The following is a 16,112-nucleotide window of genomic DNA, read 5'->3' as shown; positions in this document are numbered from 1 at the left end:
CGACTCAGGTCTTTCAGTGCTGTGTCAAACTCTTCACACAGTATAGTATCTCCCATTTCATCTTCATCTACCTCCTCTTCCATTTCCATAATATTGTCTCTACAGGGGCGATGTTCTTGAGGACAATATTATTGCAGAAAATGATGAACAAAAATCTGAATGACAAGGCTGGCGGTTACGGTGGGCGGACACATGTGAGAGGAAATGCTGACGTAATCGGCGCTGGGCACTACCAACAGAAACTACAACGTTCAGCTTCACCACGCAATTTTGACACTACATCTGTTAGGTCGCTGGCGTTGGCAGAAATGAAAAACAGGGAAGTCGCCATGAAGTGTTCGATATGCGACGAAACCGAGCGACAGACCCATCGGAGACATTTTGATGTACCGCTTACGTACAGTTACCATTGTTAGCAAAGTAGTTATCGCTAAGCGTGAACGTTTTCCTCTCAATTCTTGCTATAAGGGAGATAGGCTGGCTAGTACACTACTGGAAATGGAAAAAAGAACACATTGACACCGGTGTGTCAGACCCACCATACTTGCTCCGGACACTGCGAGAGGGCTGTACAAGCAATGATCACACGCACGGCACAGCGGACACACCAGGAACCGCGGTGTTGGCCGTCGAATGGCGCTAGCTGCGCAGCATTTGTGCACCGCCGCCGTCAGTGTCAGCCAGTTTGCCGTGGCATACGGAGCTCCATCGCAGTCTTCAACACTGGTAGCATGCCGCGACAGCGTGGACGTGAACCGTATGTGCAGTTGACGGACTTTGAGCGAGGGCGTATAGTGGGCATGCGGGAGGCCGGGTGGACGTACCGCCGAATTGCTCAACACGTGGGGCGTGAGGTCTCCACAGTACATCGATGTTGTCGCCAGTGGTCGGCGGAAGGTGCACGTGCCCGTCGACCTGGGACCGGACCGCAGCGACGCACGGATGCACGCCAAGACCGTAGGATCCTACGCAGTGCCGTAGGGGACCGCACCGCCACTTCCCAGCAAATTAGGGACACTGTTGCTCCTGGGGTATCGGCGAGGACCATTCGCAACCGTCTCCATGAAGCTGGGCTACGGTCCCGCACACCGTTAGGCCGTCTTCCGCTCACGCCTAACGCCTAACGCCTAACGCCTAACGCCTGCCTCCAGTGGTGTCGCGACAGGCGTGAATGGAGGGACGAATGGAGACGTGTCGTCTTCAGCGATGAGAGTCGCTTCTGCCTTGGTGCCAATGATGGTCGTATGCGTGTTTGGCGTCGTGCAGGTGAGCGCCACAATCAGGACTGCATACGACCGAGGCACACAGGGCCAACACCCGGCATCATGGTGTGGGGAGCGATCTCCTACACTGGCCGTACACCACTGTTGATCGTCGAGGGGACACTGAATAGTGCACGGTACATCCAAACCGTCATCGAACCCATCGTTCTACCATTCCTACACCGGCAAGGGAACTTGCTGTTCCAACAGGACAATGCACGTCCGCATGTATCCCGTGCCACCCAACGTGCTCTAGAAGGTGTAAGTCAACTACCCTGGCCAGCAAGATCTCCGGATCTGTTCCCCATTGAGCATGTTTGGGACTGGATGAAGCGTCGTCTCACGCGGTCTGCACGTCCAGCACGAACGCTGGTCCAGCTGAGGCGCCAGGTGGAAATGGCATGGCAAGCCGTTCCACAGGACTACATCCAGCATCTCTACGATCGTCTCCATGGGAGAATAGCAGCCTGCATTGCTGCGAAAGGTGGATATACACTGTACTACTGCCGACATTGTGCATGCTCTGTTGCCTGTGTCTATGTGCCTGTGGTTCTGTCAGTGTGATCATGTGATGTATCTGACCCCAGGAATGTGTCAATAAAGTTTCCCCTTCCTGGGACAATGAATTCACGGTGTTCCTATTTCAATTTCCAGGAGTGTAGTTTGTTGACGTGCCGAATATCTGATAATAGATCAATACTTTAATATACAGCTTTAAAACACGCAATATACGAGGATTGGAACCCAAATAGTGGCAACTATTTATTCACAACCGACACAAAAGAGGTACATGTTTGCACCTGTTACTATGCTTCAAAGTAGTCACCAGCATTGTGCATAATCCGTTGCCAGCGATGTGGAAAGCGTAACATACTGTTAACAGAGTCTGTTTTGTTGATGGTGGGAATCGAGCGGTCTAAAGTTATAGTGATTGTCACGTACGAATGTGACGGTGTTATCCTAACGCATTACTTCCTCCACGGAAGACCGTCAATGCACAGTATTACTGTTCCTTTTTGGAGCATCACCTGCGAACAGCTTTACGAAAGAAGCAGTGACACTTTCTGCGCAGCCCACCCATCATTTTGCATGACAATGCGCGGGCGCATACAGCGCAAGCTGTGGCTCCTCTGTTCGGTCGATGGGACTGGGAAGTACTGTACCAACCACCATACACCCCGGACTTACGTCCTCGTGACTTTGATTTGATTCAGGAAATGAAGGAACCACTTCGCGGCATTCGCTTCAGAACTGTTCCAGAGATTCGACAGGCGATAGACAGCTCCATTCGCACCATCAACAGAACAGGCTCTGCTAACGGCATACTACGCCTCCCACATCGCTGGCAACGGGTTCTACACAACGCTGGTGACTACTTTGAAGGACAGTTACAGGTGAAAACATGTAACTCTTTTGTATCGCTTGTGAGTAAATAGTTGCCAGTGTTTAAGTTCCAACCGTCGTATTTCCAACGTGAAGCCAATATTTTCATGGGTCAGTAGGTCGATATTTTTCCTTTCATGTATCGATATTCTTTATCGACAGTCGATATGAATGTTTCTTTTGTTGTTGTTGTTTTTGTTGTTGTGGTCTTCAGTCCTGAGACTGGTTTGATGCAGCTCTCCATGCCACTTCATCTCCCAGTACCTACTGCAGCCTACATCCTTCTGAATCTGCTTAGTGTATTCATCTCTTCATTTAAATCGGCAACAAGTATCCAACGCAGCTTCCTTCGGTCTGGCACCACTGTCGTTTCTTTTGACGGAAATACACTGACGAAAAAAAGTAATTAACGTAGAGTAATGAAATTTCGGGAATACATTTGGCTACATAAAACACATTTAAGTGATTATCAATGCAAGATCACAGGTTGATGTAAGCGCAGGATGATCCATTTCAGATGTGCAGTGCTGGCACATTTACAACCGATGTAATCGCCAGAATGTTGAATGCAAGCATGCAGTCTCAGGACTGAAGACCACAACAACAACAACATCGGTAGAACACAATGCATGCACATTTGCATTGGGTTCTACCGATGTTGTTGTTGTTGTGGTCTTCAGTCCTGAGACTGGTTTGGTGCAGCACTCAATGTTACTCTATCCTGTGCAATCTTCTTCGTCTCCCAGTACCTACTGCAGCCTATATCCTTCTGAATCTGCTTAGTGTATTCATCTCTCGGTCCCCCTCTACGATTTTTACCCTCCACGCTGCTCTCCAGTACTAAATTGGTGATCCCTTGATGCCTCAGAACATGTCCTACCAACCGATCCCTTCTTCTAGTCAAGTTGTGCCACAAACTCCTCTTCTCCCCAATTCTATTCAATACCTCCTCACTAGTTATATGATCTACCCATCTAATCTTCAGCATTTTTCTGTAGCACCACATTTAGAAAGCTTCTATTCTCTACTTGTCTAAGTTATTCATCGTCCATGTTTCACTTCCATACACGGCTACACTCCATACAAATACTTTCAGAAACGACTTCCTGACACTTAAATCAATACTGGATGTTAACAAATTTCTCTTCTTCAGAAACGCTTTCCTTGCCATTGCCAGTCTACATTTTATATCCTATATATTATTTTATACCCTATATATCACATGTTTCTTTTATGTACCGATATATCGGATGTTTTTAAAAATATCGACAGCCCTGGTTAGTATCTCCTCGCTGTCTAGGGTGTCTCCAGACACGTCTTCAGCCTGGAATCTCATTGACTTGGAGCAGAATTGACTTCAGTGATGAGTCCCCCTGGCGACCAGCTAAGGTGTGTCTGTAGACGTTCCCCCACACCGGTAGGATACCAATCTGTCGCCCACCATGAAACCCTACAGCGACGCCCATGGGCTGTCGTTTCTTTTCATAGCAGGACCCCCTTGGCTGTCATCCATGACGCCCTTACAACACAGCGCTACGTCGAGATATTCGACGCCGCGTTTTGTTGCTCATCAAAAAATGGTTCAAATGGCTCTGAGCACTATGGGACTTAACTTCTGAGGTCATCAGACCCCTAGAATTTAGAACTACTTAAACCTAACTAACCTAAGGACATCACATACATCCATGCCCGAGGCAGGATTCGAACCTGCTACCGTAGCGGTCACGCGGTTCCAGATTGTAGCGCTAGAGCCACTCGGCCATCCCGGACGGGTATTGCTCATCATGAACAGCCATCCTGGTCTTATATTTCAGCAAGATAATTCCCGCCACACACGGCGAGAACTTCTACTGCTCGTCTTTGTGCTTGCCAAATCCTACTGTAGCCAGCAAGGTCGCCGGATCTATTCTCAATTGAGAACCTTTGGAGCATTACGGGCAGGGCCCTCAAATCATCCTGGGATTTTGACGATCTAGCAGGCCAACTGAGAAAAACTTCGGCATCATATCCCTTAGGACGACATCCAACAACTTCATCAGTCAATGCCATAAGGGTCACAGGTGGACCAACGTGTTACTGATCTTCTCAATTTTGTGAAGCTCTTTCTTTTGAATAAATCACCCAATTTTTCCAACATTGTAATAACTTGTTTCACTGTACACGTACATCTAACGATTTCCGTCCCTTTCTGATAATTCCTTCATGTTGCTTTGTTGTTTTATTGTTTATTCTTGGAGTATGTAAGGTGTGTCAGTCCATCGGCTTTATGACGGAATCAGCTCTCCTGGGGGCACTTTCATTAAGCTCTCTGAATGCCTGTGGAGGAATATCAGGCCATTCTTCCTCAAGGACCGAAACCAGAGACTGTAGAAACCAGAGAAGATTGCGTCGTTGGACGCTGAAATATCGATCTAAATCGATGTGACACGTTGGGTTCACCTCGAGAATCTGGGCAAACCACTCCATTTCATGGATGTTATGATCCACAAACCATTGCCTTACAAATTCTGCTTCATGACAGGGAGAATGTTCATGCTAACACAATCGTCGTCTCCCAATTGTTCCTCCGCTATACGCAGCACACAGAGGTGTAAAATTTGTTCGTATCTTTCCGAAATTAGCGTTTTTCTTAAGCGCAATAAGGGAACAACAACATAACCACGGCTGCTACTCCATCCCCGTACCACCGCCCACTCAGTGTTTCACTGGTGGCACTATACACAATGCCAGGTAAACCTGTCCAGGCATACACTAAACTCAGACATTTCCATCGGATTATCATTCATTTTCGATGATCTCCTGTCCAGTTGCTCTGCTGTTTACACCATCTCAATCGCCCCTTGCCGTTGGCTACTGAAATGTGTCGCTTCGTGTTGCTTGACCATTGCACGTCATTTCTGAAACCCCCTACGTTCGTTTATTACGCTAGCTGTACTCTGGTAGCACCTGAGAGCTCACGAGTGATTCTTCATTCTGATTTTCATGTGACTTTTTTCAACCACCCACCACAATGCTTGACAGCCCATTTCCATCAGTGCATGCAGTTCATGGCCTGTTGTATGTTATACTCTAAACAGCTTATGACTATCATTGTATTCATTGTATCCTGTGGAAAGTACGTAAGTACCTCCACATGTTTACCTTGACCAACTTGATAAATTACTTGTTCTATTTTGTGTGTACATCGTACTTCCACATGTTTGCCTTGACCAACTTGATAAATTACTTGTTCTATTTTGTGTGTACATCGGTAGTTTGTTTTTGTTCACCTAATCTTCCGTGAAGATGGCCACTGTGACGGAAGCTGGCAGAAAATAATAGACAAACGTGTACAGGACAGATGATTGCAAACATGCAATTTCTCAAATTTCTGACAGATTGGTGGTGTCACCTCATTAATGGGGGGCGTTCATGAAAAATAGACATCATCTAAAAGATGTACCAAACTCATAATTTTCAAGATGCAACAATGAAAATTTTCCATGCTTCACATTAAATTAGCACATTTACTGTAGAGTTTCTTGGAGTATATATTTGACATTTTTATGTAATTTAAAAATTTTATTTTCAAAAGTATACGTATCTTTTTCTCAGAAACTATTCAAGAAGTTACTACAAAATATCTTCTGTTTCATCTCTTTGCAAATAGTAAACTTCTGTCATGAGGTTTTTTGAAAACATCAAGTAGGAGAATGTTAATATTTTTAATTATAATTCTGCAAGTATAACATAAAATCAAGCAAAATTCCAAGTACTTTCCCCACATCTCAGCTTACACGCAGGATTGCAAAATTTGAGACTACTTTTATTTGATCTATAGAAATAACTGTACAAAATTTCATAATTCTAGTCTTCATAGATTCTGAGAGAAAGGTACATACAATTTGAACAACATAATTTGCAGGAAATGCGATTTAAAGATCAGCATAACGATTTTTTTGATATTTCGCCTCTCCAGAACTCCCTCAGGGTTCTTTTTCCCTTCAAGAGTTCTCTTTTGGTTTCTCTTTTTTTGCCTTGTTTCCTTTACCAGATCTTCAACTGACTTTTCAGCTGCAGAGAGGTGCTGTAAATCTGTCTTGAGTGAAATAGGTTGTTTGAATGTCAGTTCTCTCTAATACTTCCATCCTCCCTACGTTACCATCATTAAATACAAGCACTGCATCATAAGTTACAATTCCGACAACTGTAGCATATGAAAATATGGTTTTATGGCGTCGTTTCCATGTGACTGAATTTAGACACTCATTTGGATTCTGCGTTTTGTTTGAACACACCATTTTAGAAGTTCAGGGCCGGCTGTAAACCTATAAGTGGACTTGACAACATCCAAAATACAATTTGGAAGCCTCTCTCTTTGAATGTAGAGGTTGTTATCCCTCTAAGCCTGTAGTGGTGTACACCAGCTAACGTAGCACCGATGACGAATGGGATGTTTTATCTGTTGATACCATGTCGAAATATGTAGCTCATACTGCACTTCTCGTGTCACTTACACTGGATAGGTTCTGTGTGATAGCCTTGACATAATACACTTCAAGAGTGCGTTCTTTCTGAGTTTCTTGTCTCCAGCTGGTTTGTTACTGTTTTTAAGATAAGGAACAGAGTCACAGATGATCTGTAAAGTCAAAGAATATATGTAGCACAGCCTTCTAGATGTCTCTCGTGGAAGTCGGCTTGAAAATAATCACGGAATTGTTGATCATCGAACTTAACAAACTGGGCGTGGCAGGAAGGTTGCCTCCACATTTAGTTGTTTTTTATGCACTTCGGATGCGATTCTATCATTGAAACGCCCTTATTCTCCTAGACTTCTAATAATAAATAAAAAGTAAACTGAAATTTAAGACTCAAAGGAATTACAGACATTGGCTGCAAGCACGCACCAGTTGGAATCCTGGTCCAGCACAAATTTTCAACTGTTGGGCATGTCCGAAAGAACAGACACCATAATATACATATTAATATATAAACTGAAAATTGACATTTCATGAAAGCCCCCCGCCCCCTTAAGCCGTTACAACAGTTGTTGTTGTTGTGGTCTACAGTCCTGAGACTGGTTTGATGCAGCTCTCCATGCTACCTGCTGCAGCCTACATTCTTCTGAATCTGCTTATTGTATTCATCTCTTGGTCCCCCTCTACGATTTTTACCCTCCACGCTGCCCTCCAGTACTAAATTGGTGATCCCTTGATGCCTCAGAACATGTCCTACCAACCGATCCCTTTTTCTAGTCAAGTTGTGCCACAACCTCCTCTTCTCCCCAATTCTATTCAATACCTCCCCATTAGCTATGTGATCTACCCATCTAATCTTCAGCATTCTTTTGTAGCACCACATTTCGAAAGCTTCTATTCTCTTCTTGTCTAAACTATATATCGTCCATGTTTCATTTCCATACATGGCTACACCCCATACAAATACTTTCAGAAACACCTTCCTGACACTTGGATCTAAATTCGATGTTAACAAATTTCTCTTCTTCAGAAACGCTTTCCTTGCCATTGCCAGTCTACATTTTATATCCTCTCTACTTCGATCATCATCAGTTATTTTGCTCCCCAAATAGCAAAACTTCTTTACTACTGTAAGTGTCTCATTTCCTAATCTAATTCCCTCAGCGTCACCAGACTTATTTCGATTACATTCCATTATCCTCGTTTTGCTTTTGTTGATGTTCATCTTATACCCTCCTTTCAAGACACTCTCCATTCCGTTCAACTGCTCTTCCAAGTCCTTTGCTGTCTCTGACAGAATTACAATGTCATCGGCGAACCTCAACGTTTTTATTTCTTCTCCATGGAACTGTTAAGCGATTAAATCTTTCTTTGCAAAACTAGACCTCACGCTGGTCAGTTTGAGAGCCCCCTTTTCCCATTGATTACTTTTCGTCTACCTCTGGAAATTCTTACAAAAATGAAATGCCTAATTTCTAGGGACTTTTGTTTTTGCTTCGGTCAAACAATTGACCAAAATTCAAGTGAGAAAGTCCCGGAGAGCTGAGAACTGGATTCCGCAAACAGAGATCATGTGAAACTCAGCTCGCCCTATTTGCCCAAGAAATTCACAGTGCCGTAGACACTGGCGAGCAGATTGATGCCGTATTCCTGGACTTCAGGAAGGCATTTGATACGGTTCCGCACTTACGTTTAGTGAAAAAAATACGAGCTTACGGAATATCGGACCAGGTTTGTGATTGGATTCAGGATTTCCTAGAAGAAAGAACACAACATGTCATTCTTAACGGTTCAAAATCTGCAGATGTAGAGGTAATTTCGGGAGTACCGCAAGGAAGCGTGATAGGACCTTTATTGTTTACAATATACATAAATGACTTAGTTGACAACATCGGTAGCTCCGTGAGGCTATTTGCAGATGACACGGTTGTCTACAAGAAAGTAGCAACATCAGAAGACTCGTACGTACTCCAGGAAGACCTGCAGAGGATTAATGCATGGTGCGACAGCTGGCAGCTTTCCCTAAACGTAGATAAATGTAATATAATGCGCATACATAGGGGCAGAAATCCATTCCAGTACGATTATGCCATAGGTGGTAAATCATTGGAAGCGGTAACGACCATAAAATACTTAGGAGTTACTATCCGGAGCGATCTGAAGTGGAATAATCACATAAAACAAATAGTGGGAAAAGCAGGCGCCAGGTTGAGATTCATAGGAAGAATTCTAAGAAAATGTGACTCATCGACGAAAGAAGTAGGTTACAAAACGCTTGTTCGTCCGATTCTTGAGTATTGCTCATCAGTATGGGACCCTTACCAGGTTGGATTAATAGAAGAGATAGACATGATCCAGCGAAAAGCAGCGCGATTCGTCATGGGGACATTTAGTCAGCGCGAGAGCGTTACGGAGATGCTGAACAAGCTCCAGTGGCGGACACTTCAAGAAAGGCGTTACGCAATACGGAGAGGTTTATTATCGAAATTACGAGAGAGCACATTCCGGGAAGAGATGGGCAACATATTACTACCGCCCACATATATCTCGCGTAATGATCACAACGAAAAGATCCGAGAAATTAGAGCAAATACGGAGACTTACAAGCAGTCGTTCTTCCCACGCACAATTCGTGAATGGAACAGGGAAGGGGGGATCAGATAGTGGTACAATAAGTATATATGTAGATGTAGATGTAGATGAGGCCTGCTGGCAGTGTGCTAACGCCTGCGGCCGCCGGCCTGGTTCTTTTCCAGCGAGCTGGCCAAGCAGCGGGGCATCCCCCTGGTGCGCGTCGACTGCACCAGCCACTACTCGGCCCGCGCGGTCGGCCGCCTCGGCTTCGAGTGCGTCTTCTCCATGCCGTACGCCCAGTACAAGCGAGACGGGGAGGTCGTCTTCACGCCCGCCGAGCCCCACAAGGAGGTCTCCACCTACATCAAGAGGGCCGTCTAGTGCAGCAGCAGCAGCGGCACAAGTGTGGTGGTACGAACTGGTGGAGAGTAAAAACAAAATATTACTGTATGCAACTCCAAGTACAAAATGAGCACAGCAACCGAGTGTCCTCTAAGCTTCAGCTTAGCCCAAGGTTCATCCACAATTCTATGGTATGATGCCTTTTCGTTTCTCCCTCAACAGGCAGCTGATTATTCTGTTATCTTCTCTCTCTCTCTCTCTCTCTCTCTCTCTCTCTCTCTCTCTCTCACTCACTCACTCACTCACTCTCTCGTACTCACATGCACACACTGTACTCGTATTTGGGAAGAATCAGGTTCTAATTCCTATCTAGCTATCCACATCTGGGTTCTCTGTGATTTTCTATCACTTATGACAAATGCTGACAGCGTTCCTTAGAAGAGGGCATGAAATACTTCCTACCCTATTCTTCCCCCAATGCGAACTTATGTTATGTCTCTAATGATCTTATCGTTGATGGGATTATAATGTGTCACTGAGAATGAAAATTGTGCTCCAAAATCAGATTGTAAACCTCTGTGTCTTAAGAAGATATGTGAGGTATGTGCTCCTAGCTTGAACTCAAAACTTGCCTCCATTGCCTCTTGTCTCCCATCCCTCCCCTCCCAGTAGGTGAATGTATCAGTGGCTGTATAACTGAATAGTGAGATTAAAACTCAGTTTCATGATTTCTCCTACACTGACTGAAGGAAATCACATGTCACAATTCCCAAACTGACTCAATCCTTACTTGAACATACAACAAAGTGGTCTGGAGAGAGACTAAAAACTTCCACTGGGCCGTCTATAATCTATTCACTTCCGTACAGGACATTACAAAAACCTGAGGCCCCACCTACCCCAGATATGTCCGTGTAACAAGGAGAAATTCTGACCTACAAATATAGCAAGTGTCGATGTGAACTGTCACTGCTGGGAACAAGTTATAACAATATCCACCCACAACATGTACCTCTGACAATGATTAAATTAATTGTCATAGCAGCTTCGGAATACCCACTGGTTTGTGTTGCTTGAAATGTTAGGAGCAACAAACATACACATCTCACTTATAATACATTTTCTTCTAAATGATGTATACTTATGGCAGAATATGACAAATTACTTACAGTGAGGTGTCATCCAAACTGGATAATGATTTCTAAAGTTGCTTGTTTCTAATTCCTTAAAAATGTACAAAAGTTAAGTATTGTTCATGTAGTCCTCTATTTTGTTTATTACTGTGGCTGTGATGGCACACAATAATTTAGTTTATTTTATACTGCACGAAGTGTACTCTGATGCCTATTTAAGTGTAGTAATTATGTGAGTACTACACTCTAATGTCAAGTTCCTGATCAATAACAGATAGAAGCTATAATGATGGTCAGGAAATGAAAATTGTGATAAGAGTGATATCATAACAGTAACTGCATGTTGGGAACTAAAGATATTCAAGAGGGTTCTCCCTGTTTCTCATCTAATGAGTGACTTTGTTGTTGAAATCACTATTTCTACTATTCTCGGTCTTTTTTTACTGTACAGTACCTGCATCAGACGTGAAATCCGAAAGCAATGCTTGGCCTCATAACATGCCTGGCTTATGAATTTCTTTCCACAAGGACCACATTCATAGAATGATCGAAGTTCAGAGCTATGTTATAGACATTTCTTTATATTGTACCATGACTGTTATACTGCAGTAAATAACAAATTTCTGAAATAATAACTAAGCTAAAGTGCTTATATATTACAAGAAGAAACTATGAGGTAAAGAAAACAACCTCCACCTGCCTTCATTTGCATTTGTATGCATACTTTATATGTTTCGAAATTTCTTTGTGTGTTTCATGAAGATAACGATCACTGATCTGGCGGATTCTACATTACAGAAACTAAATATTCACTATTTTTCATTTTTCATGTGAATACAAATTGTTAGTTTTCTTTCTGTTTTCCTATCAACACAAAAACTAACTCTTTAATTGTATCAGTTTACAATTGTTAAATTTCAAAATATTTACTACATAATTTTGGCAATGAAGCTTCTTCATGATCAGAACAATGTGTATGCAACTCTCAGAAATTTTATAGCTTTCTCCAGGAAATGTACCTACTTATTAATAATAATTTTGACAAAGACAGGCTCATAGAATAATGGCTTCTCAAAAATTTACTCCCATTAAGATTGATTAAGTCTTCAATTTTCACACTGACTATAACTAGAACATAATGGTCCTTTTTTGAAATAATTCATTAACACAGACATGACTGCATACAACATTTACTATTGTAGTGAGTTCTTGTCATTTATGGCCTTCATCATATCTTATTGTCCTCATTCATTTCTATGTAACTCGTCTTGTACAAATTTGTATATCTAAAGAGTTGCCTATTACTTGCATCATTCAAAGTAAACTGCAAACGCCTTCCTTAGCTAAGCTATATGACCAGCACTGTCCAGAAAATTAGTGAATAGTTATCTTAGATCACTGAAATTTCTGCAAAAAAGCAATTATGTCAAGTTTGATAAAAATGGTAATCACTGTTTGTACATTTCAATTAAATTATGGTGATGCTAAAAGAAATCAATGAATACTTGTAGCAGACATGCTGTGCAAAATTGAAATACCAGTATAACAGAACTTAGTTGTGCTGATACTGCGATATAAATTGTCAGGAAAGAATAACTTAGAAGCAAAATATTTATATTTCTTTCGATAATTTACAAAGCACAATGACTATATTTTCTGCTTCCTAAGTCTAACCTCAAATAACATTCCAGGAACATTATAAATGTTGTAATGTTGCAAAGTCTGTGATATATGTGTCATGCCATACATTGTGTGCCGTTTGTACACTCTCCCTAACAACCTCAAAACACTGGAAATACATAGACCTTTATGCATTATTAATTCATGCTGTTAATGTGTAAGACAGTGTGAAATCTGCATGTCCTTACCTACATTTATAATGTGTATATAATATCTATTTCATAAAAAGAAAGCACAAACTATATTATTCGAGTATAAATGGAAAGAATAGAATTCATCTGTTGTTAAAGAATATTGTTTTGTTACATACTCTGTAATTTTATTGTATTTATATGTTTTGAAAGTGGGAATAAAAGCTTGTAGCTTGAAATATCCAAAGTATTTCTTTGCACCTCAGGTTTTCTAGTGACAGAACAACATTAAATCACTACATTACATTTGTCATATTCCATGAATCCCATGCATTCTCTAGGACGTGGAAAGAAGACAAAAAAAGATGCACATTTTATTTAGTTTTAGAATAATACATTGAAATGATTTGAAACTGCTTAAGACTTATGTATTACACTGCTAATTGTAAAGTAATGTGAAACATCACACAGAGTTTCTGTTAAGATAATCTTCACTCTAGAAGGAGAAGTTGCAAGCTCTTAAACTCAATACATTATCCATGTTGCATTCACTACACTCTGATATGTTGTTGAATACGTGTGTACCCATACGTGTGAATCCTTTCTGTACTAATGTTAACCCCTTGATATCCTTGTAGACCATGTGTTCGCTTATCCTGCTACATCCACACTTTTCACTATTTTTTTAAAAAAGGACATTTATATTGTTACGTGCTTGCCAAAATACTTAGTTTCCTTAAGAGACCTAGAATATTAAGAGATCTAGAATTAACACCAGACACAAATCTTACTACACAGTTCTGTATTATGAAAATACTATGCTTGTAAATTGACTTTCTCCACAGAATGATTCCATGGCTCATTAGTGAACGGCATTATACAGAATAAAATAGGTTTTTTCTCATTTTTTTATTATATTAAGCAGTTTTCATGCATACTGTTGACAGCTGTACTGAGACATATAAATTATAATAGGTGACGGATTTTTCCTGTTACAGTCATGATCTGTCTGCAGTTCCAAAAGTTTAACAATCTCTAGTACTTGTATTTCATTGTTTGAATAACTTGTTTTTATCGATTATGGGGTTCTGCAAGAAATACTGATCTGTAAGTACCGAATCTTGTCAAAATTCAGTGACAGTCCATTTGCCTTGAACCATTGGGTGATGTTTTGGAATATTTCATTAGCTTCCTTTTCAGTAATGGAACCAGTATTATTTTTATAAGCATACTTGCATTGTCTGCAAAAGGAACAAAATTTGATTCTTCCAAAATCTCAAGTGGATGATCATTTATCGACAGACAGTCATGAAAATGAGTTGATAAAAATGTTTTATTTTTGATCATTGAATCTTACATCACGTTTTCACAAATCATATCATGAAGGAGAACATTCAGGGACAGCAAATGCAGGCATCACCAGCAAGGGACACAGGAATTAGTGTGCACTCGACAGCAAAAAAACTGGGCCACTACAGCCAACACAGGAGAAAATTCGGACCATTTGCAAACAGAAAAAAAACCTGGTCCACAACGTGACGTCGGAGAAAGGAAGCGGGTCATAGAATCAGGAAATGCGAGATATCCAACACTCACTCCGTGAACATTTGTGCTCCGTGTGCTAAGGATTGCTTAAATGACTGCCTGTTGGAGGGCACTCCAGATCTTGTGGTGGCTATGACACATACTATGGACCCGGTTTCGAATCACAGCGACTGCACCTGAATACCAGCGATTATGAGGCACAGAGGCTATATCTTTAAGGAAGTAACTTATAAGGGCTCAGTATCTACTACTCAGGCTTAACTAATGAGAGGTAATTAAAAAATGAAATACCAATTTTACCTACAAGTTTTTTTTCTAAAACTGTTAATCATTATCTTTTGCAACTTGAAATTATAACTGTGCACGTTTTGGAATGGAGAGTAAAACCACAAAATTTCCTTCGGCGATCTTATGGCGTCATGTGTTCATAGAGAGTGTGCTTGCATCTGTTTCTCGTGGTACAATGACTTGAAGTGTAAAGTGGTAATCTGAATGTGCACAGTTCGGATTTACATGCTTTCATGTTTTTTATTGTTTCAACGAACGAATTCACTGTTGTTGTTGTTGTTGGGGTCTTCAGCCCTGAGACTGGTTTGATGCAGCTCTCCATGCTATTCTATCCTGTGCAAGCTTCTTCATCTCCCAGTACCTACTGCAACCTACATCCTTCTGAATCTGTTTAGTGTATTCATCTCTTGGTCTCCCTCTACTATTTTTACCCTCCACGCTGCCCTCCAATACTAAATTGGTGATCCCTTGATGCCTCAGAACTTGTCCTACCAACCGATCCCTTCTCCTATTCAAGTTGTGCCACAAACTTCTCTTCTCCCCAATCCTATTCAATACCTCCCCATTAGTTATGTGATCTACCTATCTAATCTTCAGCATTCTTCTGTAGCACCACATTTCGAAAGCTTCTATTCTCTTCTTGTCCAAACTAGTTATCGTCCATGTTTCACTTCCATACATGGCTACGCTCCATACAACTACTTTCAGAAACGACTTCCTGACACTTAAATCTATACTCCATGTTAACAAATTTCTCTTCTTCAGAAACGCTTTCCTTGCCATTGCAAGTCTACATTTTATATCCTCTCTACTTCAACCATCATCAGTTATTTTGCTCCCCAAATAGCAAAACTGATTTACTACTTTAAGTGTCTCATTTCCTAATCTAATTCCCTCAGCATCACCCGACTTAATTAGACTACATTCCATTATCCTCGTTTCGCTTTTGTTGATGTTCATCTTATATCCTCCTTTCAAGACGCTATCCATTCCGTTCAACTGCTCTTCCAGGTCCTTTGCTGTCTCTGACAGGATTACAATGTCATCGGCGAACCTCAAAGTTTTTATTTCTTCTCCATGGATTTTAATACCTACTCGAATTTTTCTTTTGTTTCCTTTACTGCTTGCTCAATATACAGATTGAATAACATCGGGGATAGGCTACAACCCTGTCTCACTCCCTTCCCAACCACTGCTTCCCTTTCATGTCCCTCGACTCTTATAACTGCCAACTGTTTTCTGTACAAATTATAAATAGCTTTTCGCTCCCTGTATTTTACCCCTGCCATCTTCAGAATTTGAAAGAGAGTATTCCAC

The 16,112-nt window shown here is 41.6% G+C and overlaps 1 protein-coding gene across 2 annotated transcripts in view; it reads left to right on the top strand.

The window, feature by feature from the left end:
* LOC126106348 (arylalkylamine N-acetyltransferase 1-like) overlaps positions 1 to 13,203 on the top strand; it is a 239,358-nt gene extending 226,155 nt beyond the window's left edge. For both annotated transcript variants that reach the window (XM_049912598.1, XM_049912599.1), the window contains exon 4: positions 9,859 to 13,203. In XM_049912598.1, coding sequence (XP_049768555.1) covers positions 9,859 to 10,057 — 199 coding nt within the window. In that variant the 3' untranslated portion in view covers positions 10,058 to 13,203. The remainder of the gene's footprint in view (positions 1 to 9,858) is intronic.
* The last annotated feature ends 2,909 nt before the right edge of the window (positions 13,204 to 16,112 follow it).

This window comes from Schistocerca cancellata, chromosome 10 (assembly GCF_023864275.1).
Source record: "Schistocerca cancellata isolate TAMUIC-IGC-003103 chromosome 10, iqSchCanc2.1, whole genome shotgun sequence".
Classification (NCBI taxonomy): Eukaryota; Metazoa; Arthropoda; class Insecta; order Orthoptera; family Acrididae; genus Schistocerca; species Schistocerca cancellata.
This window is presented reverse-complemented; position numbering and strand designations above follow the sequence as displayed.